This window comes from Aspergillus ruber, assembly GCF_000600275.1.
Source record: "Aspergillus ruber CBS 135680 unplaced genomic scaffold scaffold00004, whole genome shotgun sequence".
Taxonomy (NCBI): domain Eukaryota; kingdom Fungi; phylum Ascomycota; class Eurotiomycetes; order Eurotiales; family Aspergillaceae; genus Aspergillus; species Aspergillus ruber.
In genome coordinates, this window is record NW_024467300.1 from 515,068 (window position 1) to 538,483 (window position 23,416).

General features: G+C 49.0%; 12 protein-coding genes across 12 annotated transcripts; 5 read left to right on the forward strand and 7 right to left on the reverse strand.

The window, feature by feature from the left end:
• Window positions 1–447: 447 nt before the first annotated feature.
• Window positions 448–2,291, reverse strand: EURHEDRAFT_400182 (DUF5102 domain-containing protein; the record flags this gene model as incomplete). Its single annotated transcript, XM_040779989.1, has 4 exons — window positions 448–1,140; window positions 1,197–1,504; window positions 1,567–2,154; window positions 2,210–2,291. 4 exons carry the CDS (start codon window positions 2,289–2,291, stop codon window positions 448–450), a joined length of 1,671 nt encoding a protein of 556 aa, XP_040641708.1.
• A 226-nt stretch (window positions 2,292–2,517) lies between these two features.
• Window positions 2,518–4,984, forward strand: EURHEDRAFT_409331 (putative nucleoporin Nsp1). The gene is made up of 3 exons (XM_040781049.1): window positions 2,518–2,654; window positions 2,728–4,601; window positions 4,652–4,984. The coding sequence occupies exons 2-3, from the start codon at window positions 2,766–2,768 to the stop codon at window positions 4,856–4,858; spliced, it is 2,043 nt and encodes a 680-aa protein (XP_040641709.1). The 5' UTR covers window positions 2,518–2,654; window positions 2,728–2,765; the 3' UTR covers window positions 4,859–4,984.
• An 8-nt stretch (window positions 4,985–4,992) lies between these two features.
• EURHEDRAFT_409333 (uncharacterized protein) lies at window positions 4,993–5,704 on the reverse strand. The gene is made up of 4 exons (XM_040781050.1): window positions 5,633–5,704; window positions 5,419–5,484; window positions 5,286–5,351; window positions 4,993–5,216 (listed from the first exon to the last, which is right to left on the reverse strand). Exons 1-4 carry the CDS (start codon window positions 5,680–5,682, stop codon window positions 5,186–5,188), a joined length of 213 nt encoding a protein of 70 aa, XP_040641710.1. The 5' UTR covers window positions 5,683–5,704; the 3' UTR covers window positions 4,993–5,185.
• A 291-nt stretch (window positions 5,705–5,995) lies between these two features.
• EURHEDRAFT_409334 (uncharacterized protein) lies at window positions 5,996–6,551 on the reverse strand. Its single transcript, XM_040781051.1, has one exon. The coding sequence runs from the start codon at window positions 6,448–6,450 to the stop codon at window positions 6,262–6,264; it is 189 nt and encodes a 62-aa protein (XP_040641711.1). The 5' UTR covers window positions 6,451–6,551; the 3' UTR covers window positions 5,996–6,261.
• A 1,003-nt stretch (window positions 6,552–7,554) lies between these two features.
• On the forward strand, window positions 7,555–8,518 carry artA (14-3-3 adaptor artA; the record flags this gene model as incomplete). Its single annotated transcript, XM_040783840.1, has 4 exons — window positions 7,555–7,615; window positions 7,679–8,227; window positions 8,280–8,350; window positions 8,405–8,518. The coding sequence occupies 4 exons, from the start codon at window positions 7,555–7,557 to the stop codon at window positions 8,516–8,518; spliced, it is 795 nt and encodes a 264-aa protein (XP_040641712.1).
• Window positions 8,519–9,927: 1,409 nt separating this feature from the next.
• Window positions 9,928–10,840, reverse strand: EURHEDRAFT_266798 (short coiled-coil protein). Its single transcript, XM_040778147.1, has 2 exons — window positions 10,385–10,840; window positions 9,928–10,324 (listed from the first exon to the last, which is right to left on the reverse strand). Exons 1-2 carry the CDS (start codon window positions 10,699–10,701, stop codon window positions 10,141–10,143), a joined length of 501 nt encoding a protein of 166 aa, XP_040641713.1. The 5' UTR covers window positions 10,702–10,840; the 3' UTR covers window positions 9,928–10,140.
• A 726-nt stretch (window positions 10,841–11,566) lies between these two features.
• EURHEDRAFT_409337 (putative glycosyl hydrolase) lies at window positions 11,567–13,896 on the reverse strand. The gene has a single exon (XM_040781052.1). The coding sequence runs from the start codon at window positions 13,667–13,669 to the stop codon at window positions 11,846–11,848; it is 1,824 nt and encodes a 607-aa protein (XP_040641714.1). The 5' UTR covers window positions 13,670–13,896; the 3' UTR covers window positions 11,567–11,845.
• Window positions 13,897–14,202: 306 nt separating this feature from the next.
• On the reverse strand, window positions 14,203–15,266 carry EURHEDRAFT_409339 (RBM8 family RNA-binding protein). The gene is made up of 3 exons (XM_040781053.1): window positions 14,926–15,266; window positions 14,359–14,862; window positions 14,203–14,295 (listed from the first exon to the last, which is right to left on the reverse strand). The coding sequence occupies exons 1-2, from the start codon at window positions 15,184–15,186 to the stop codon at window positions 14,632–14,634; spliced, it is 492 nt and encodes a 163-aa protein (XP_040641715.1). The 5' UTR covers window positions 15,187–15,266; the 3' UTR covers window positions 14,203–14,295; window positions 14,359–14,631.
• Window positions 15,267–15,741: 475 nt separating this feature from the next.
• Window positions 15,742–16,828, forward strand: EURHEDRAFT_400188 (uncharacterized protein; the record flags this gene model as incomplete). Its single annotated transcript, XM_040779990.1, has 2 exons — window positions 15,742–15,781; window positions 15,882–16,828. 2 exons carry the CDS (start codon window positions 15,742–15,744, stop codon window positions 16,826–16,828), a joined length of 987 nt encoding a protein of 328 aa, XP_040641716.1.
• Window positions 16,829–18,113: 1,285 nt separating this feature from the next.
• On the forward strand, window positions 18,114–20,231 carry EURHEDRAFT_267238 (alpha-amylase). The gene is made up of 2 exons (XM_040778148.1): window positions 18,114–19,358; window positions 19,418–20,231. Exons 1-2 carry the CDS (start codon window positions 18,351–18,353, stop codon window positions 20,051–20,053), a joined length of 1,644 nt encoding a protein of 547 aa, XP_040641717.1. The 5' UTR covers window positions 18,114–18,350; the 3' UTR covers window positions 20,054–20,231.
• A 107-nt stretch (window positions 20,232–20,338) lies between these two features.
• Window positions 20,339–21,847, reverse strand: EURHEDRAFT_409341 (Bax Inhibitor family protein). Its single transcript, XM_040781054.1, has 2 exons — window positions 20,976–21,847; window positions 20,339–20,905 (listed from the first exon to the last, which is right to left on the reverse strand). Exons 1-2 carry the CDS (start codon window positions 21,485–21,487, stop codon window positions 20,422–20,424), a joined length of 996 nt encoding a protein of 331 aa, XP_040641718.1. The 5' UTR covers window positions 21,488–21,847; the 3' UTR covers window positions 20,339–20,421.
• A 4-nt stretch (window positions 21,848–21,851) lies between these two features.
• EURHEDRAFT_449481 (EKC/KEOPS complex subunit CGI121/TPRKB) lies at window positions 21,852–22,547 on the forward strand (the record flags this gene model as incomplete). Its single annotated transcript, XM_040783817.1, has 3 exons — window positions 21,852–22,007; window positions 22,063–22,185; window positions 22,236–22,547. 3 exons carry the CDS (start codon window positions 21,852–21,854, stop codon window positions 22,545–22,547), a joined length of 591 nt encoding a protein of 196 aa, XP_040641719.1.
• Window positions 22,548–23,416: the final 869 nt, after the last annotated feature.

Sequence of the window (23,416 nt, forward strand, 5' to 3'; positions counted from 1 at the left end):
GGTAAAATGTTTATTCTTCGTGGACATGGCAAGGCGTTGTTAGTTGTTTTCTCTTTTCCTTAGTCTGTATGCTGGATTTTGTCTATCTTTGTTCAAGTCTGTGCTTATTATGCATACAGGATTGATCTGTTTGAGCTTGACCTTTTTTTTGCGTTTCCCTCTTCTTCTCTATGGCTATATACATCCTTACCTGGCATTGTTTTCTTACTTTCTATGCACATGATGGACGACTGCATTGCGTACATTTATATAGAAAGGTTCTTCTAATCGCTCAAAACCTTTAATCTATATCTTGGATATTTTAAGTTTGTAAATTAGACTATATATAACAAGAAATGCTCTTTAATAGATGCCATTCTCGACCTCTTATCATTACATTAAAACAAACAAACAAGCCCATCCCAGATACAGATACATTATCATCCCAACCAATACATCCTAACGTGACTATTTCCTAACCCTCCTAGCATGACTAACCAAATTCTCAATAACACCCTCAAACGCCTCCTTCTCCTTCACCAGCTCATCATACCGTTTCAGCCAGTACTCCAGCACCGCGTTCGCCGTCTGCGTGACGCCGTGTAACTCGTCGACGTGCGATTGTAGTTCCGGGTCTGTGAGGCCTGAGAGCGCAGCGTCAGTTGTCGAGCAAAGGCGGCCGACGGAGGAGAGGTCGAGGTCTGGTGGGGGTTGTGGTTGGCGGCTGCGGGAGTAGGATGTTGTGGATTTTGTTTGTTGTTGTTGGGCTGTACTTGTTGTGGTCGAGGATTGAGTGGTTGATGCGGCTGTTGCTGATGTGACTGTGGAGGTAGTTGTATCGCCTGGGAGGACGAGTTTCTTTTGTTTCGAGGCGGGCAGGATCTCGTCTAGATCGACGGGGACGCCTAAGGAGACGAGGAAGAGGCGACGGATTCGCGATTTGACCCAGTTTTGGGGCTGGAGAGGGGGTGGCGCGACGAGTTGGGACCAGAGGGAGAGAGAGCGGTCTGTATGGAAGATGGCGGAGGCGTTTTCGATGGGCTGGACTGGGGGGAGGGAAGTAGTGTTCTTGGACGTGGGGAAGAGACGGTTGAGGGGGTCTTCGAGGGCGGCGTGGAGGTCGGGAAGGGATTGGATGGTGTCGAAGTCTATGAGTGGTGGCTGTTGTCGTGGATTAATATTGGGATGGGCGATATCATTGTATAGGCGGTACTTACGACTGAAAGTGTTGGCGGTTGAGGTGCTGGAGTTGATGCGCCTTCATACATGGCCTCGGCTTCAACAACCTCCTCGGGCTCTTGGAAGCCACCGTCAAAGTCTCCAAAATCATCATCTCCCATCTCTTCTTGTTCTTCTGCAAAGTCGTCGAAGTCGTCCACGGCATCATCTTCGTCCTCTGGCAGAGCCCCCGGCATAGCTGTGCCATTATCGTCAATGTTGTTCTCGCCATCCATCTTTTGCTGGTCATATCCAATTATAGCTGATGATTCCTGCTCGACACTAGTCGCGGGCGACGATTGCAGATCTGAATTGGTCAATCGTTCCTTAACATCCTGCGTGAAGCTGGAGGGGAATATAGAAGCTTACCTGGAGCATCTGGCACAGTTTCTACTGAATCCGGTAAAGCATCACTGGGCCTGCGACGATGTGCGCGTGGCCTTGACTCGGACTCCTCTTCAGTCGGAGTCTCTACTTGTGAAACCACTGTCTCTGGCACAGCCGTACTATCAACAGCATCATTGGGCTCGGGCTCGGGGTTGAGTTCCGGTGTGCCACCTGACTCCGGGGCCGTCGTTACAACATCAGGAACCGCATCTGCTCTGCGCTTATCGTACGCATCTGTGCCGGGAACATCGCCATGGCTTGGATGTTCTGGGTCGACCCTTTCGACAACCGTCCGGGGAACTGGAAGGTTCTCGGACGGGGATTGCGCTGTCGATTGACTTCTGCTGCGTGAACCCTCAGGGATCACCTCGACCTCATCTGGAACCGAGTCATTCCCTCTCTTCCCGTAGGCGGCTGTTCCAGGGACTTCTCCATGGGAGGGGTTATCGTCCACTTTCTCGACTCGAGTCCGGGGAATAGGAGAAGCGTGACCGGAGGCTGTTCGAGAGTGTGAGCCTGGATTGCCCTCACTGGCGTCTGAGAAGTGATCCTCATCGTCACTGTTGGGTGCTATAATACAATTAATTCACTGTTTTGCTCAAGCCATTTATAAACTAAATCGTACCAGATTCCTGGGCCCCGGGGTCTTCTAACTCCACGCTCTTTTGAGGGGGTTCCAGGTGCGAATTGGGTGGATTCTCCGGCATTAGGATAGGTTGAATTTCCAATAATAACTCATGCGGTTTGGACTTGAGATAGTGGTGAGAAAAAAGGACATGCGACGAGGTGCATCCGTTTCAATACTCCGTTAGTTCTCAGTATGTTGTCACTTTGTCGTTGCCGCTGGAGTCCAGACCTTCTGCCTGAGGCATATATACCTTAGGTATCAAGTTAGACGCCAGCCGCCGTAGCGCGCTTCCGCCTTCTTTCCAGCAACGCAAAGACGTTCTTCCAGCTCTCCATCGTTGGGTTTGTTGCTATAGGATTGAGGGATATCTACGGCGTGTTGTCTACTGCAAATTCTGAGGTTGTCATCGTTTATCCTGCAAATATCTTGATCCCTGGGCGCAGTAAGTTTTTGCACGCTCGTTCCCGCCGACTGTTGACTGACTGTTTTGCTCTGCTTTTTTTTTTACCTACCAGGGCAGCTTCATTGACTTTTTCTGTTCACCTCACGCACCATGTCGTTCAGCTTCAATCCCCCATCCTCAGGCGGAGGATCATCCAGTGGCCTTTTTGGCTCTGGCTCTGGCAGTTCTAGTCCCTTTGGTTCCAATCCGAACAGCTCCAACACCGGTTCAAGCAGCGGTCTCTTTGGAAATGTAGGCGCATCGTCAACCCCCGCCAGCTCAGGAGCGTCTCTATTCGGAAACAAGTCTTCGACCCCTCAGGCTTCGTCTGGTCCCTCACTCTTTGGTTCCGGCACTAGTGGTGCATCTGGCAGCAGCACACCCAGCTTCAGCTTCGGTACGCAGAACAACGCCGGTTCAGGTACTCAGTCGTCAGGGTTGTTTGGGAGTGGATCTACAACTCCCAAGGCGAGCGAAGCTCCTGCATCTGGTCAGGCGAGCAGCGGTGGATTGTTTGGCAACGCGCCGAAGCCTGCAGGTGGCTTGTTTGGAAATACGGCTACTCCTGCCCCAGCTGGCGCAGGTCTTTTCGGCAACACGTCTACCACTCCAGCTGGACCTCCTCCGCAGGGCGGTACCGGCCAAGGGCAGTCTCTTTTTGGCCAACCGGCACAGAAGCCAGTCGGCGGTCTCTTTGGAAATGCGACTCCCAACACCACCTCGTCAACGACCCCAACCGCTGCCACGACAGCAACAGCCCCTACTACCACACCAGCGCTATTTGGAGGAGGATCGCAACCACAGTCGGGTGGCGGCCTCTTTGGAAACACACAACAGCAGAAGCCAATGTTTGGATCGACACCATCGGCATCTACGGGCGGTGGCCTTTTCGGGAATAAACCGGCAGAGTCGACGACCGCGGTCACGACCAGTGCGGACAGCGGTACCAAGCCCCCTCTCTTTGGAGGTCCGACAGCCACTCCAGCAGCGGGCGGACAAGGTGCGCAGGCACCGTCGCTCTTCAAACCACCTACTGTCACCACAGCCACTAATGAATCCTCTACTACGCCTACCACATCCACCACTCCGGCCAAGCCAATGTTCGGTTTAGGAAGCACCACCTCTTCAAGTACTCCGTCTGCTACTCCTGCAGCTGCTCCTCTCACGGGTGGCTTATTCTCTGGTCTTGGTGCAGCCAAGTCGACGGCGACCAGCACTCCCGGGACCGCCGCTCCTTCGGCCCCTAGCACCCAACCGGCGGCCACTGGTGGACTGTTTGGGAACAAGCCTGCGGAATCCACGCCGTCAACACAGCCAGCCAGCACTGCTGCCGGCGTAGGAACCACTACGACCGCACCAGCGACTACCGCGCCGACCACTGCGACGACAGGACCCTCCGCTGCTGGCACAACCGCAGGGACGACCGCCGCACCACCAGGCGCCGGTCTGGGTGCTTCGACTGCCGGACCAACCCCTCCTGCTCAGTCTCGCTTGAAGAACAAGACGATGGATGAAATCATTACCCGATGGGCTACAGATTTGACCAAGTACCAGAAGGACTTCCGGGAGCAGGCCGAAAAGGTCGCTGAATGGGACCGCATGCTGGTAGAGAACGGCACCAAGGTGCAGAAGCTGTACGGAAGTACTGTCGACGCAGAGCGTGCCACGCAGGAAGTGGAACGCCAGCTTGGATCTGTCGAGGGACAGCAGGAGGAACTTAGCTCGTGGTTGGACCGGTACGAACGTGAGGTCGATGAGATGATGTCGAAGCAAGTTGGACCTGGCGAGGCGCTTCAGGGACCCGACCAGGAGCGTGAAAGGACGTACAAACTGGCCGAGAAGCTTTCTGAGCGTCTGGACGAGATGGGCAAGGATCTGTCCAGCATGATTGAAGAAGTCAACGGTGCTTCGGCAACGTTGAGCAAGACCAGCAAGGCAGATGAACCGGTAAGCTCTACACTTTTTATTAGTAACAATAGAATGCTAACAAAAACTAGATTTCTCAAATTGTGCGCATCCTCAACTCGCACCTCTCGCAGCTCCAACTCATCGATCAGGGAACGACAGAGCTGCAGGACAAGGTCAGCACGGCGCAGAAGGCAGGCCAGACTCTTTCCTCCCGGTTCGGATATGGATTCAGTAGCTCTATCGGCGGCGCGAGCGCCGCCGATGATTTCTACCGGTCTTACATGGGACGTCGCTAATTTGCATGACTGTTGTGGGAGTTTATGTTTTGGGGTTTCTTTAATCCTTTTTTTACTGCGTATTGGATTTCTCCTAGATATAATGATGACACCGAGTTTTCTTACGCCTATTTTCTGTTACTAGGGTTGTCATATGACACTTGAGAAGTAGAGAATCGTGATTATAGTCTTAATAGCTATACATGAAATCATAAGCAGCTCGTAGTCTATCTCGCTCGAAATCACGAAGTATGAGGGTCGACAAGACAGACGTCAAGTCTAGGAGCAGAGGATATCGAGGAGTGAGGATGTATGAATACAAGGTAGAGAGTATGTGGCAGTCGGAATCTACTGCTGCTTGCCCTTGCTCAAGTCGTCGCTGTTGAAACGAGTCGTTAGCTCTGCTCCGAGGTATTATGGATTCAGAGTGAAAAGGCGGGGTGCGTACACATGCTTCTCCAGCTCATTCAGTTGATCACGCTGTTTGGAGAGCCTCTCCTTGAGGGCCTGGAGTCTGTACGGATAGATTGGTTATTATCTGACCGCACAGGATAAACTATATCGGGTTAGATTGGACGTACTTTTCCTGCTCCTGCTGCTTAATGTAGACGGCTTCATTTGCGGCTTCACGGCGGGAGAACGAGTCACTGTTGGTTGGCATAGTTAGCATCTGTTCAAGGTGCATGGCATGATGTCATCCGCTTTCTTCTCTCGGCTCTGTCCATTGAAGACAACACAGCGAAAGAGACCAAGACAGGAATATTTCATAAGCACAGAAAAGAAAGGAATACATACGATGAAGCAGCACCACCCGTCTTGGGGGCACCAGTGTCACCCTCACCCATCCTGGGAGCGAGAGCAGAAAACGAACGGTTTCCGACGAGACGGTTGGCGGAGGTGAGAGGGCGAGCGATGCTTTGACGGAACATATTGCTCGGCTTCTGTCTTGCAGTTGAGTTTAACTTAGAGGAATGTACTTGTAGAATATAGTAAAAAGGGAAGATGGAAGTCGTAGGAGTGTTCGGAGCAAGTAGATGTGATGGGTCAACCGGATGCAAGAGACTATGACGACAACGGATGTATCATGTGATTTTGATGAGTCAGCGCCAGCAGGTAATTAACCAAGTTACTTGTAACTAAGTGACTCGCCCAGGTCAGGTGAGAGATGACATGCTATTAATATCGTTACAGAGTACTATTATAATAGAGACGGAGAATTAAGGTGCTTTCGTTTCTGGAATCCTGTAATGCAAGGAGCGTCACAGATATTCTGTATTGTATGGACTACAAACTATGGATTATGTATGTCCCCTGATTGCATCGCACCCGAGAGATCCTCGCTCGGATCCGATACGGTCTAGCAGCGTTCGAGAATAGACAGGACTATCCTATAATTATTCCGGCTAGGGTGAAAATCAAGGCCACTATTGAAGTGGCAGGCCGGGTGCTTTTCGAATATCAATACTCCTTAGTGTTGGCCATAGTAAAGCCGTAGAGTAGGGGCTAGTTGTGCTAGTCCCGTGACTGAGGATTGGCGGACTCTGCGAATAGGGATGACGAGGGACGGCCCACCGAACCACATAGAATTCCGTACGAGTTGTTGAGGGCAGCATGGAATAGAATAATAACAGGAGAATGAGGATATAATTGATTTATCACTATCAAAGAGAGAATATATAAATTATTATTGTAGAGCAAGAGAAATAATATTGGCACGTGGTGATGATTCTGTAATGTAAGCCAGCGGTAATACGGGCGGTAATGATGCACTCCGCGGCCCATTTCCCCTGTAATGGCCCAAACACACCTCTTCCTTCATCTCTGTCTATGTACTGAGTCTCCCCCACCAAAACCTCCCTCTGCGCCTCTCCCCCCCATTTCCCTTTCTCTCTCCATCTTCTTCTCATAAACAACTCTCCTTCCCCAATCTCCCACTTTAAACTGCTATTTTATTCTCTTTCCCAAACAATCACCTTTTATTTCCCCTCTCAGTGATATCCTATTCCTCTTTTTTAATCCTCTACACTTAGGTGAGACATCCTCTCTTCCCACTCTGGCTGTTATGTTACCGTGTTCTTGTTTCCCCTCCCACACTACCCTCTCCCATGTACCACTCCCGTCATCGCAACGAAAAAAGAAAAAGAAAAAAAAAAAAAAAAAAAAAAAAAAAAAGGGAACCAAGTTATTGTGGTTGCAACTGTGTATCCTCCTGCAGTCGCACTGCCATCGCCATCTCTGCTGTGTCCCAATCCTCTCTTGATCTATGTCGGGCGGTGGTCCCTCCAGGTCTTAGCCCGCGCGACACCAAAGAATAGGAGGTGGGAAAAGAGGCCAGCGCAACCCATTTTGTTACCATCTCTCGACGACCAAGCGAGGGCTCGCAATGGCTCTATCGCTTATTCTACGTGATTCGTCTTTTCCTGATGACGGCCCGACCTGCCTGGTGACCACACAGAGAGCCTCAAGGGAGGCGGCGATGGCGGCGGCAGCGGGGGGAGAAGTGAGAACGACCAACCAACCAACCATTCGAGCCCACAGCCTCACTTCCACACTTTCTGCGTCATGAGAGCCATCTACTGGTTCTCGTTGGTTTTCGGGAGTGTTGGGAAATTATCACGGGAGAGGGAGACTGAGAAATTCATTGTTTTCTTCCACTGTTTTTATTGGAATGATTGCCGCTAACTATTCATTGTTGATTTCCAGTACAACATTTCACAATGGGTCAGGAAGATGCTGTCTATCTCGCCAAGCTCGCTGAGCAGGCTGAGCGCTATGAGGGTACGTTCGCTTGCTCCCCGTTTTTCGCTCTTCAGGCAACCCCGTGTTGACAATGCCCTCCAGAGATGGTCGAGAACATGAAGGTCGTTGCCTCTGCCAACGTTGAGCTTACGGTTGAGGAGCGGAATCTCCTCTCTGTTGCCTACAAGAACGTCATTGGTGCTCGCCGTGCGTCGTGGAGAATCGTCACCTCCATCGAGCAAAAAGAAGAGTCCAAGGGCAACGAGTCCCAGGTCACCCTCATCAAGGAGTACCGCCAGAAGATTGAGGCTGAGCTGGCCAAGATCTGCGATGACATCCTTGAGGTTCTCGACAAGCACCTGATTCCTTCGGCCCAGTCCGGTGAATCCAAGGTCTTCTACCACAAGATGAAGGGTGACTACCACCGTTATCTTGCTGAGTTCGCCATTGGCGACAAGCGCAAGGGTGCTGCCGACGCTTCTCTCGAAGCCTACAAGAGCGCCACCGAGGTCGCTCAAACTGAGTTGGCTCCTACCCACCCTATCCGTCTCGGGTTGGCCCTGAACTTCTCGGTCTTTTACTACGAGATCCTCAACTCCCCTGACCAGGCTTGCCATCTTGCAAAGCTTGCTTTTGACGATGCCATTGCTGGTACGTTTTCTTCCTATTATCTCCGCTGTCTAGTGTCTAATTGGTCCCACAGAGCTCGACACCCTGAGCGAGGAGAGCTATAAGGACTCGACCCTCATTATGCAGCTCCTCAGAGACAACCTGGTAAGTGACAGAAATTAAACATACCGACTGTTTAATATACTAAATCCCTTCTAGACTCTCTGGACCTCTTCTGAGGCTGAGCCTGCCGGCGACTCGAACGCCGCCGCTCCTGAGAAGAAGGACGCTCCCGCCGCCGCCGCCGAGAACGAGGAGAATCCTACTGAGTAAATGAATATAAATGACAAAAAAAATTTTTAAAAAAAAATCCAGAGATGGTGAAGGACTCGCGTCCGAGTCATGGATGGAGATTCCGAAAGGACAGGATTTGTCGTTTAGCGCCACACAGGACTAGAGTGACGGAGAGGGAAAGGGAAATGGGACGCATTTGTTTTTCTTTCTTCCAGATATTACTCAAGGCGTTGTGGGGATGTTTTTCTTCCAAACCCTACTGCTGGCGGATGGAGATTCGATTTTAATGCTCTGTTGATTATTTTAATTTTCGTCGCGGTTCCATTCTACTGCCTTGTGTTGGTACGAACTGGCAAAGTCGGTACTTCGGATATCTCCAGCCGTCATCGGGTCTTTTTTTTTTCTCTCTTTTGTTATTTCCCCCTGTCGCCTTTTTTATTTTTGACTATTGCCTCAAGTACCCGAAGAATACCTTTTCATTTTATTCGCAGTTTTAGTTACCAAGAGTCCCAACTTTTTCTTGGATCCACGTCATTTACACCCGCTCAAGTTTATAAGAACCACGGTTCTGTAAGATGATTTACTTGTAGATACAGACCCCTGTCCAGAGATACATGAACACAGATTGCTCTGCAGCTGACCAACGCACGTGTTGCTGAAGACGTTGCTTATCTGGCTACATGAACCAGTCGTGTCGTTGGTAAGGTTCTTACTTACGTAGTACATTTGGAATTTAGCACAATGCTATTGGTAATTATCCCGGTGAGTATCTTATTAGATTCGAGTATGGCGGGTTTAAGAATTGGAGTGATCATACTTTGTACAACCAATAACAAATAATAGAATGTAGCACAGAGTGCAGTTCTAATGATAGAATTAAAAAAAAGAATGCTGAATATGTAGTAAATTGTTTAATAGTAATAAAAATAATTACTCAGTACTCCAATGAGCCCAACGCCGAGCGTGCTAATGCAAAACAAAAACTGTACAGTAAGGACAGACAGACAGATCAAAACATAGATAAATAGACAGAGAACCACCGGCAGAAAGAAAAGAGAATAAGAGAAGGGGGAGGAAAACAACGAAAGAGAAATGGAGGCGAAAAAGGTAAAAATAGGTGCGAGGAGAGTGTGAGGGTGGGTAGTGGCGGTGCTGGTGCTGGTGCGATTTGGTATCAGTTCGCTATGACATTCTTCGAGTTGGCTCAGATGAGACGTCGAATTCGATTTTGCCATGGGACAATGGGTTGAGTATCGAATTTCGGCAAGACTGATAGGACAGGCACCGGTTGAAAGGAAGCATCGTCAGAACAGGAACAGGCTGAGAAGATAATCCGCAAAGCAGAGTAACAAAACACCACAGAAGAACAGGAAAAATAAAAAAGCGACCGTTAAATCATGTACGATCAAATCGTCACTCGTAGATCAATAACGGGGCTGAAGCAGGTTGAAATGTAAAGCAGTCTAATAATGATAAAGAAAAGAAGGTGAAACGGCATCATGTCATCTCGCAATAATTGCATCGCATCCGGGCGGCATATAGTATGTTGTTTTGTTGGGTTTTTGTTTTTTTTATCAACGTCAAACTCGTAAGGCATCAATCGTGTTGTGCTTGATGCTGGCGACGTGCCATCGACTCTATTCGGGGTTTAAGTTGCTGATTCATTTCTGTGACTTGCGCGCCTTGCTGCTTTTCGGGGTATCGCTCTTGGTCATGTTGCGGGTCAATCCACCGATGTAGTCTTGCAGGAATTTGTTCTCGCTCTCGAGCTTGTCATGGTCCGATTTCACCGCGTCGATTCGTTCGGCCAATGCCTGAAGCGACGATTGAAGAACTTTGGCTTGTCTAACGAAAATAAATATTAATACCCACCTCTTTCCGTATCTGAATGAAAGAAAAACTCACTCCTGCAAAGTATGCCTAGCCTCTTTCCCCAACCGTTCCAAATCTGCCGAGTTACGACGCGGGCTCATAGCACGAGCATCATCGGGCGGAAACTCCTCCTCCTCAATCTCAATCTCGGGATGGTCACGGGGAACGAGTATGGAAGCACTGGGCTTTCTACTGGCCATGCGGGGACGTTCAGACCGGCCTCGGCGCTCGGTCTCAGCATCGGAAACGGACGAGGACGACGATACAGACATGTGCGTGCGGCTGGGATCATTGGGTTGAGGCATGGTGGGCACCGGCGCTGAAGCCTGAGAGTCGGTTTGGGTCGCCATTTGGAGTTGTTGAGATTATCGTAGAAGGAGGTGAAGAAAAGGTGATGGTGATGGTGGTGGTGGTGTTTGCGGTTTTTTTGTGGCAGCCGTGTCCGGCAAACGGAGAGAATTCGTGGCTGATGGGTTTTGTGGCGGTTGAGCTTTTCGATTTCAGGGGGAGAAAACCGGAACACGGTCAACGCGCGGTTTATCGTAGTAGAGATACAACGACGAAGTGTCCAGCAGTTATTATTTATTGAACTTTCTCGAAATCAACGAGAAAAGAAAGAAAAGAAAGATATGATTTTAGATGGGAAAATCGAAATCGCACAGTATTCGGGAGGTGAGTCCGATATTGAACGAAAGCGATTGGAACGAAGCGACGGCCGTAGATGCAGACGCAGCAGTATTAATTCCGTAAATTGCCTCCTGAGTGAGAGCCAGACGAATATTCAATATCCAGAGGATAAGGTAATTTAGTGACAGTGACAGAATGGCAGGGTGCTGTTTGCCGAGGCCACGATGGATTCTTCTTCCGAAAACGAATTGGCCGGAAGGAAGAAAGAAACACGGGAGAAGTGAAAGAGAAGACGATCCGCTCAAAATTAAGCGATCTGGGTCATTAAAGAGAAGACAACAGTACTAGGGTGAGCGAGAGGCCGAAGAGGTCGTTTGTTGGTAATAAGTGAAGAGGAATTCAGAGAGTGGAAAAGAGAGGAGAAGCACAGAGGGTGAATAAGCACAAAGACTCTCTCGCAACTCGACGAAATACAACAAGATTACAATTATGATTAAGGCGATTATATTCTAGCGTTAATTGAAGAACATTCTACACGGCGATCCGGCTTTTTTTAAAAGCAGTTTCATACAAAAATGCTGTGTATTACCGGCCAGTGGCATCCATTCCTCTCTCCCGGTTCCCCGGCAAGCCAGTTGGCCGGCTATAAGGAGCCTTATTTGCACGCTGAGGGCGGCTGTCGAGAATAATACTGAATTCTAGTAAGAGAGTCAGGGTCAAAATACACCGATGGTTGACAACGCATCATTCATCATTCATGACTCGGATCGAGAATATCAATACTAATAGAAAACAAAAAATAACAATATCCAACCAGAACTCCGTTCATCCCATCCCGATATGGTAAAGATGCAAAAGTACTTCTGTTCAAGCCATCTGACGCCACTCGTACAATGCCCGCAACACCGCAACCCCTCCAGCCTGCGTCTCTACCGTTCGTCCTCGGCCTCGATTGTTGTAGTCTGGCGGTGGACTGGTGCTCTTCATGCCTGCAGACTCGCCACCTGCACCTCCTTCATGCGGCCCCTGGTCATAGGCCCGAGTTCTTGCATTTCTCGGAACTTCGGTGGCATCCCGGCTGCGTAACGCCCCAATCAGCGCTTCACTATCCTCGCCTTGTTGGTTGTAATTGCGGTAGTCAATAGCCCCACGAGCAAGCGGGCTACTGCTCACGGCCATCGTCTGCGCTCCATATGCCGGACCCCACCACATGCCAAACTGTCCACGCTCGTTCCGGGTCTTCAAAGCGGCCTGCGCGTTATGTTCTACCCATGATCGATAGCCGCGACACTGATTCTGATGCCATTTATACAAGTGTGTCCCCTGGCTAGGCGTTTGCCGCCTTGCTTGCGTGAGGAACCGTTTCTCCTGCGGGCGAGTTTCCCGGCAGAACTCGGTGAAGTGCTGGAAAAAGATACTTTTGAACGTCTGTCCGTCTTGTGAGCAGCTGCCGGATGAATCGCAGGTGTCTTCCATGATACCGCCGCGACCGAGGCCTGACCACTCCTTGTTGCCTTTATTGGGCCATCCAGTGGCCTGAATCACTTTCTGCACCAGCTCGTGTCCATCCCGCAGATACTCCTCCGAGCCTGTGGCCAGCCACAGCCCTCGAAGCCCGCTGAGGATCACTCCTTGGTTATACGTGTAAGCCATGGTGTTTAGGACATCGCACTGGCGCGTGCCCGGCTGCTGCGCACTCTCCCAACCACGGATATGAAAACCATCTCCATAAAGTCCGTTTTCGCTAGTCATATTCGAGTTCTTGAGCCATTTATATCCCTCCATGGCCGCTTGTAAATGGATCGGATTATGCGGATATCCATCCGACGCACTAGTCGACTCAGCGACAAACGGCGAGTCAATGACGTCGCCTGGATAATACAAATACATCCCAATACTTGCAGCAATGTAAAGCTCATTCGTGATGGCGTTCTTATACGGTGCCAGATATGGGCTCCAGATCATCCCGCCTTCGCAAAGCGTAACGTCCCATCCGTCCGATGCCAGGCCGTAGAATAACCGCGCGCGATGAGCAGCAGGGACCTCGAATTGGGTTCCATGCCAGCCGCCGGTTGTGACATTGGAAGTGTAGCGCAAATCCGAATGCAGCGTCTGGAACTTGATGTTTTCCAACCACCCCAGCACAACCCAAAGCATATCATCGTAAGCCTGATTCCTCAATGCAAACGCATCCTCCCCGAAATAAAATGCCGAAGTGTGCTCGAAAAAGCGGTTGATCAGGTTTTCAAGCGCAATCGAAGTTGTCCTTGCCACCGACGTCGACGTCTCGTCCCCGTCGCTATAGTCGCTCGCATCCGAAGCTTTAGTGATCAATGGTATGAGAGCATCGTCCTTCGACGAGGTCAGCGAAGAAAGAGTAGCCGAAACATGTGTTCCAAGCACCGCCGCGGTCCAGTCGATACTACTCGGCCAGGTACCCTGCCACAGTTCGAAGTAGTCCTTTTGCATCACGTCCAACGCTGCGACCAAGTCATCAAAATTGGTGCTGATAGATGATTCATTGTTCCAAGGAGCTGAAGGGGCATTCGTGTTTTCGGATAGCTTTGTTTGTTCGTCCTGTTGCGATGGTGGCGCAAGGAACTGCTGGGACCGACGCGCCAGCGCGTCAGTTGTCCCAAGTTGCGTCGAAATGAAATATAAGGATATAGAGGAGAAGGTATATAGTTTCATTGTAAGGAGATGAAATACTATGTATGGATAGTCGTAGGTCGCGATAACGGAGTCTGCCTAGAGGTCCAGAGAGGTTCGAGACCGTAGAAGCCAACCAGTTGACTTTCAAGGCATATAGGATGAAGAATAGGATAGTAGGGACAGGCAATTCTCAATTGAGGACCATAAAGTAAGGACAGAAGAAGCCTCATTCACGGAGTATAGCCGGATGTCACGAGAAGTTGGAGGGAAAGAAGAAGAGATGCAGTCGAAGGGACCAATTCCGCATGCGGGGAAGCTGCCGGGCCGCACCTTCGTCAAGGACCCTTTCAGCAGCGCCTGCCATTCTAGATGTATGGAATGAGCTTGTGTGCTATTACTTCTGTTTTCATGTATCTGGAATCTATACAATCCTGTGTTCTTATAGGATATGCCCAGGTGTGTGCGACAGCGACAGGACAGGGTATCTATATGCAGGCAGACGCTAATTTAAGAAAATAGATAGCTCTATGCAGTCCAAGGAATCATATAAATTCAAGGCAAAATGCGCAAGGCGTCAATTGTATTCAATGCATAAGCCCTTATTCTAAACACAGTTTTGGATATCCAGATTGAGACGCGAAAAGGAAACTGAGAATCATCTAGTTCTGAAGCCCGAGTTAGAAATAGGCCTTGCCAAAAGAAAGAGCGCAGATATCAAGACTGCGTACCACGTTGAAAGTATACCACGAAGCCGGCGAATACCTCTCAGCTCTCTAGGCGCAAACTACCATATCGAATGGCAATGTTTGGGAGCCTATAGCAGATAGAGGCAATGCCGGCCAATGTCCATGTCTTTCATCCCGGATCCTTGTACAGCACGGCAGCATAATCGTTATAATCGTAACGGCCCGCATCGCAACACCGAGATGGTAATCCCATCGAGCAAAAAGAGACGTAGCTTTTTATTCCAAAACCAAAGGGTAGCCACCACATAAACCCATTTACTCCCGCCCGTTATCAGCACCCGGACTGCGACTCCTCTCGCGACTCCTGCTGCGACCCCGTCCACCACGACCGCTCTTGGGTGCACCACCCTTCCCTTTACCTGATGGCGGTGGCCGGACAAAAGCATAGTCGACGTTGATGGTCTGATCGAGCAATTTGGAGCCGTTCAACGACTTGACGGCTTCGTCGGCTTCGGTGACGGTTGAGTATTCGATCAAAGCGTATCCCTGTATTCAAGCAAAAGTCGTCAGCATTGCGATATAGCCTGAGAATCAACAGAGCTGCGACACCTTCACATAACCCGTCCGGCGATCAAGGTTCAAGTTGAAGTTCTTAATCTCTCCATGCTCTGCGAACAGGTCTGTCACGTCCTCCTCGGATGCTTCTTCGTGGATATTTGTTACTATCACGATCCATCCCTCAATACTGCGCACCGGGACGGCGCCCAGCTCTGTTCGTGGTTCGAAGTTGCCGTTGCCGGATTGTGCTGGCGCCTCCTCTTCTTGCTGAACCGGGGGGTCGACTTCCATTTCGTTCGACATGGTGGCCATTTCAGATTATAATAGCTATCGGGTATCTGTATAGGATATGATATGGAGGGTAAAAATTTGTGAGATGTGTTGTTACCGGGTATCGCTGCTCTTTTGCGGCGCTTGGGATCATCGCTGAGTCTGGAAAGCTGCTGTGTGCTTATGTAATCGCATACTGTCAACATCACGACACGAGAACTTATTAGATTAAACAATTTCTTACGAGTATAAACTATACGGGGCTTATTAGCCAGAGTATACTCTGGAATCTAGGAACTAGCAATGAGGTTATATGTGAATAACTTGCACACTCTAGTAACCAAGATCTTCTTGGAAGCACTGGATATTGAATCTTATATGCTTTATTAATCAAATATAAAATAGGTGAAGCTAAAGACTTGTACACCAGGATACTAGAGGCCTTAGGAATCAATCAAGCAGTAGAATAGTGATAAGGTGCTGCTTGCATCCAAACACAAAAACAAGAATGATAAGCTGGATTTCATCACAGGAAATGACTAGAGCTATCAAATGATTGCTGTTAAGAATCAAAGAAAGCGCCTACGGTCCTAAACAATGGGTGCAGCAGATATCTACCTTAGTCAGTGTGATCACAGTATGTCTGTAAAGAAGTCATGCAGTCGCAAAGGAAGATGCCCTCACGTTTCGCATTATCGCGTGCCAGACTCGCGATTGCTAACTGGGACTCGCGACAGTAAATGGAGCTTCCCGTAAAACCCATTTGGCGCAATATTTGAGGCCAGTGAATGGCTCTGTACTTTGTATTAGAAGCCAACTTTGCGCATCGTATTCATACTCGCTTCACCTCAACTTTCCTGTCATACTGCAAAGCGAGTTTGCCCTCCTACTGCCTTTGGCTCTCTATCACAAAGATAATGTGGTGGTGAGTTTTTCGCACAAAAGTGCACGCCACGCTGAGGATGGCCTAACTGACTTCTCAATCGTTAGCGACGACTCCAAATGCTCTTGCCAACCAGCGCCTCCCAAGTCATCCTCAGAAAAGATGCATGCGTTCCTCTTTGGAGATCAACCCGGCCAGGTCCGCCAGCTGCATCATCCAGGTGCAGAACTCGATATCCACTGCGACGTGGCCTGCCATGAAATGACCCTACGAGAGACCGTCGGCAACGACCCGCGCGCAAACCCAGCCGCGACACGATACGACGTGCATCTCAACCCGAAGAACTCGTGTCTTCTGAATCTCGAAGGTCTTGCAGACAACTCCATCATGTTGACGGTCGAGATACGAGATGAAGCCTGTAAAACCCGCGGTCATGGCTTGCGCTTGGAAACGAAAGCTTGGAGTTTTAGACCGACATACACAGACAGCAAACTACACAATGAATTTTATCTATGCGATTGGCCCAGGATGATCCTTCGGATACACCTTCCAGAGAGCCGGTTCTGGGGTTGGAAGACTGTAGCAATGCTGCTTGTGACATTTGAACGGCTCACTTGGGATGGTTTGCGCATCGTCGCGGATATCAAAGACATGACTCTGGCGGATCTCAATTGGCGGCAGATCGAACAGAGTATGCGGAATGGGAGCAAAAGGAATGTATTGGCCAGGGAAATGACCAGGGAAGAGAGGATGAAAAGTGAGCGTGCTGTAGAGCCAGGCCCTTATGAATTGTGGTTCTAGTGGATTTCCAGGAGTGCATCCAGAGCTCATGTATCTTGCATATGTTTAGATATCGGTTTGAATACATTTCGTTCGGTTATAGAACCTAAACATGTAATCCGTAATTAGCATTACAATAACGAGGAGGCTTTGGTCTGCCTTAGGGCTGCGCGAAGTGGATAGTGGATATCTATTCAGGCACATAGTGAGCATATCTGTTCCATATTTAAACGCTATGATGGCTTTTTTTTTTTTTTTTTTTTTTTTTTTTTTTTTTTCACTTAGCGTTTGACACATTGGATCGGATAAGACACTTCAGTCGGAAGGGGCCGCCGCCTCATTTCTTTCCAATTTTTGTGCCTCAGCCATGCCAATACACCTTGTCTATACAGGTATTCTGGCATTAGCAAAAATGGATAGTTCTCTGCTTTTACTAGAGATATATGTGAAGGTACTGGATTCTTATTGATCCTGGAATCGTTCGCATATACAATAAGGTTCAAAATGAACCCTTCGAAATTTCGTGCTTTCCATATTTGGACCAGTGATATGATACTAGCCCTAATCGGTTGTTAGCAAATCGAAAGGTATCCCGATTGGGACATGGTGCCTGAAGGGACCAATAAATCCGGTCAGATCCCCGTTAGTACATGTGGGGATAATCCTTCTTAATAGCCAATTGATTACTATATTTATCACTAGGACCGGGCTCCATCTCTGGCTATACCAAACACAGTTTAGCGCTTTATGCAGTACCTTGCTTTCCATATAATAGCACAGATCAATCAGGATCAGGACAGCAATACGCAAGGCTTCGATGTTTTTTCAACTTTTAGTTTTTTGGATAATGGTAATAAGAGGGAGTCAAGTATATACAGCAGGAAGAGTGGGAGAGAGAGCGTAGGGGTAAGGGTAGAGACAAGGAGACGCCTCGGCCGGTAAAAGTACATTGCTTGATAAGAGACACTATGGGGATACTCGAATAAACTATAGTAAGACATTACCAATATACAAAAGGCGCTTGTTTCTCCCTTGGCAGTTCCGCTGGTCACATTAATGAGGTTTTTTGCCCTCCATCCGCCGACTGCCGGCTCCAATTTATTATTCTTCGGTATCCAACTTTAGGCCTCTCTTTCCTTTTTTTCATTATTTTATGTTGTGTCAATCGCTCATCAACACTCTTTGCCACTGGATCCAGTCATTCTTTTATTCCCTATCATTCTTTTTCTAGTCAGTGGACTATTGTCATTCGTTATTCTCGGCTTTTCTGATCCAATATTTTTGCCGGTCCTTTCAGATACCCTCGCTAGAAATACCCAAGACGCTCTTTATTCTGTTTCAAATTTTCATTATACCAGGGGTAAACGAAGCAATAAATTTACTGCAACTTCTTTCGATTTGCGAAAACTGCGTCTACAGACATACTTTGGTGAATCCATTTGATATCGGACTATGAACGCGTGAACCATCGACAACTGATTGTGAGGTTACTGCACTATACCATACCCTGTTGCGTTAAGGTACCAGTGGAGGACGATACATCATGGCTTTCTCTATACGCCAAGCGCAACGGCTCCTTGCCTTGGTAGCGTTGAACTGGTCTAGCACGGCATTGGCCATAGACACTGCCGCCTGGAAAGGCAGATCGATATACCAGACCATGACGGATCGATTTGCGCGCACTGACGGATCAACCACACACGCATGCAACACGACACAAGGTTTATATTGTGGCGGGACATGGAGGGGAATGATCAACCACCTCGACTACATTCAGGGGATGGGATTCGACGCCGTTATGATCTCGCCAATCGTTGAAAACATCGAGGGACGTGTTGAGTACGGAGAAGCGTACCACGGATATTGGTCACAAGATCTATACTCGTTGAACGCACACTTTGGCACCCGTCAGGATTTACTCGACTTGAGTAATGAATTACACTCCCGTGACATGTACCTGATGATGGATACGGTTATCAACAATATGGCCTATGTCACGAATGGCAGTGATCCTGCGAATAGTGTGGACTACGCCTCCTTCACGCCATTTAACAGCTCGAGCTATTTCCATGATTACTGTCCGATCCCGGACTACAATATCTACTCCGTTGCCCAGAAGTGCTGGACAGGTGATGACATTGTTCCGTTGCCGGATCTGAAAACAGAAGATTCCACAGTTCAGGATATGCTGAACACCTGGGTCCAGGATATGATATCCACATACTCAATTGACGGACTGCGCTTGGATGCCGCCAAGCACATCACACCACAATACTTACCCTTGTTTGAGAAAGCTGCCGGCTCTTTCATGACCGGGGAAGTACTGGAACAATCGGACGACATTATTTGCGACTACCAGAGCAATTACATCTCCAGTGTCCCGAACTACCCCGTTTACTATGCCATGATGAATGCGTTCACCCTTGGAAACACGACCTCTCTCGCCGACGAGATCATGAACATGAAGCAAAAATGTCCCGATGTGACATCCCTAGCATCGTTTTCCGAGAATCACGACCTTGCCCGGTTTGCCAGTAAAACCGACGATCTTGCAGTAAGGCTGCCCTGACTAAACCTGACTTTAAAGCACTGACGCTAACAAAACTACAGCTCGCCAAAAACGTCCTCACCTTCACCATCCTCTTCGACGGCATCCCCATGATCTACCAAGGCCAAGAACAACACCTCGACGGTGCCGGAGAACCTCACAACCGCGAAGCCATCTGGCTCACCAAATACGACACCTCCGCTCCGCTCTACCAATTAATCTCAAAGCTCAACGCAATCCGCAAACACGCCTACAACCTCTACAACGACTATGTCAACATTGAATCCTACCCAATCTATCGTGGCGGCAGCGAACTAGTGATCCGAAAAGGCATCGACGGCCGCGAAACCATCATGGTTCTTTCGACGCAGGGCACGGGTAGCGGCGAATACACGCTGACAATGCCCGTTTCGTTCCTAGCGGGAACGGTAGCGATAGATATTTTAGATTGTCGGAATTACACGGTGAATCAAAGGGGGGAGTTGAGTGTCGATATGAATAAGGGGGAGCCGAGGGTGCTGTTTCCCATGGATATGATGGAGGGGAGTGGGTTATGTGGGTATGAATATTCGAATGTTTCGTATGTTACGTTGGAGACTGATGGGGGTGGGAGTAATTCGGGGGCTTCGACGGTCGAGGGCTTTTGGGTTTCGTTGGTTGTGCCGGTTATGGCTGGGTTGGTTGTATTGTTTACATAGACATCACAGCACCTGTGATGATATAACGAAGCTATATATACGTATTTTTATTCTTTTATATGATTTACTTTGATAAATTTACAGAACACAGGATAAAAACCATTGGATTCAATCTCTTTTCTTTGCTGAGTGGAGAGTTGTCTATTAAACCACAAGTCCAGCTAATTGAAATCAATTTCCGTGCGCAGAAGCGGAATTTGATACCGACCCAACTCTACCTGGAGGCCAGCCGACGAAATGACAAAAATATACAGATGCAGGCATAACGCAGTGATAAAAGACAAGAAAAAAAAAGCAGTTGTATAAATAATACAGCGGGTCCCCAGTACTAACCCCCTAAAAGCAAACCCGTCTGGATGACGTCAAGTTTATCTCCGGTTGTTGTTCCGCATAGCAAGGATCTGAACCATGCGGACGAAAATGTTGATAAAGTCCAATTCAAGGCTAACGCTCTCGTTGACAACGTCACGCTTCGCCAGGCCCCTCTGCGACATGCGGGCGTGGGCCAAGACCTTCTGGACGTCGTACAGGGTGAAACCACCGAAGACAGCGAGGCCACCGTACAGCCAGATCTTGTCAGACCAGGCAAGAGCGCGAGTGGCAGTGGCGGGGAGGGCGAGCGGGGCAAGACCGGAAAGAGCGACGATGGTGACACCAGCGAGCAGAGGTCCACCGAGGTACAGGTACTTCTCCTGCTTGGCGGTGGCGCCAACGAAGGCAATCGAACCCATCATTCCAACCGTATAGAGGCCAGCACGGGCGAGAAGGGCGGGGTGCATGAACATCAAGGGCGAGAGGAGAGCGGCCTGGGTGATGTTGAAACCGGTCCAGAGACCATACTTCATCACATAGCTGGATAACTGTTAGCATGCGATTCACTAAGACACCGTATGGAAGCCTAGGGGGAAAGTGAAGAGCTTACTTCTCAGGAGGAGTGTAAAAAGTTCCGAACATAGTACCCATGCTAGCAACAAGACCAAGACCAACGACAACCCAAGGGTTGGTGGCCATCAGACGATACGACCAGCCATTCATGTGCAGAGCCCGAGCGGCAATACCAATAATACCAACACCAAGACCAGTGTGCATAAATGTTTCGTTCAAGTAGCTGCGCTCATAAGCCGGCATGCCGCCATCCTCACGAGTTTCCCGGTTGAAGACAAAGTTCGTCGCCAAAACAGTTCCACCAACAATAGCCGCACCGTACAAAAGCTGTTGAGTCATGTTACCCTGCGCAGGGCTGGCAGAAGGCTGCATATAGGTCCGCTTGAAGGCATTATGGAACGACTGACGAGACTTTGCGAAGATGGACGAAACAGGTTTGGAGAAAGGCCTAGAGGACGAGTTGTGGATGAATCGAGCGGTGTTTGTGGCTTTCGGAATTTGGCCCAGCGCCGATGGCACGGCGAATGGGCGTCTTATAAAGAACGCCATGATTGTGGTATCGATATGTACAGGGTATCGACGTTGTCTGATAGATGACGCTGAAGTTGCAGGAGAGACCGAAGAGTATTTAAAGCGGCGGCGGTGATATCAGACTTCCGCTTATGTCCGCTACGGGCACCCGAACGTTCGAGAAGTGAATGTCACGTGGGTCAGATAACTCCCAGTGATGACTAATGCGATTAACTGGTGATGATGGTGGGGAGGGATCAGAATCATCGTTACCGGCGAATTTCTGCGCATTGGAATTCATTGTTATAATTATTGAAGACTATACGCCAGAGGCATCGCATCATATTAAGGTCGCAATCGAACAAGCTTTTGCAAGCCGCTGCAGGAACACATCTCAGTCACCATGTCCGCATTAGAAACAATTAATCTCTCTCACCTGCCTGCATCTTGGCCGGTTCATGTCGCGCTCTATAAGGATGTGAAGAACGCGCCTTTCCTCCGGCAGCAGCTTATTTCAGGAAACTCTGATTTTGAATATGCGCTCATTGACGCGAGCATGGTAGGATGCGAAACCCCGAGTAACTACGCAAGTGCAAGTCTAATAATGGATACAGATCCTGACAAGGACCCATGTTCTCTCAGCAGTCTTTCGGGCTATCAATGACTATACAAATGCACGCCTCAAATCACGCAACATTCACTCGGAGATAGTCTTCTCGCTGAGCCCTGCGAATAATGTGCGTTCGGACTTAACACATTGTCTCCGACAAACGCTAACCATGCGCAGATAGCTGATTCTTTCCGGAAGTTCGGCATCACGGACTCCACGAAAGATTTACTGGTGGTGAAGGTGTCTGTCACTCCTGAGATTACTCATGAGTCAGTGGCAACACATCTCGGGGCTTCGATTGAAGGCTCTGCTGTACCATTCAATGACGAAACGCTTGTCGCAACCTCAGATGTCGCGAAGATCAAGAAGGCCTATAAGCTAGGTGGATTGGCTCCTACACCTGCGAAGACGAATGACACCAAGAATCACGAAAGACAACGACTGGAGACTGCCCTTCTGGGAGCCATTGCATTACGAGGAGCACTATGATGAATTGCACGATTTCGACTCAATCATACTGCAATCGTCGGCTCTTTTCCTCAAACGGGCTATTCCATGGTTAACGGGGGTAGAGAACATTGGCTATCACCCAAACAGGTTCTGGCTACCAATTTCACCGGATACTGACGTTGGCCGTGCGCCTAACGGGGCCTGAATCTCCAACCGCCGCGGGACAGGGACTGTACGTCGTAGCGCATGCTACATCTGTCCTGTATATTGCCATTAATTTCTAGGAGATTCAATTCACCGTGATTTTCCTCCAGGCATGTCAAGTTTAGTCCGCAGAAAACAATACTCAATGCAAAGCCATCTTTGATATCACAGATGCTGCTCGCGCGATATTTCGTAGCCAGCTTATATAAAGAAAATTTATTATTGCCACAATCCATATCACTGAAATAAATACATTTTTGTTTGTTAAAAGCCCCTGTTAAAGGATACCACCTGCCAGCGGTTGCCCTGCCCACCCGTAAACAATATCCCAAATAGGCAATCCTACAAGTTTGCCAAGACTCAATTCGCAGTCGCCGCCGGTGATTCCAACGCTTTCACTTCGCTCTTCCAAACGCCACACGACCTGAATAAAGATCGTTAAGATATGGGGAGATTGATATGAAGACTCTACAACCGTATATATGACATTTTTACTTCTTGGAATGCCTTGACTGTACCGATACCCCCAAGTCTTCCTGTCACCATGCCTTCCTCAGCGAACGTCGTCGTCCTTTCGTCTACTCCGGATCATAAGTCTATTCGCACACCGCAGCAGGTTTCGCATCATTCCGAGACTCCAACTGGACTATCACTGCAATTCGATTCCCCCGCTTCGCTCCCGTCGCCGTCAGAGCTATTCCGAC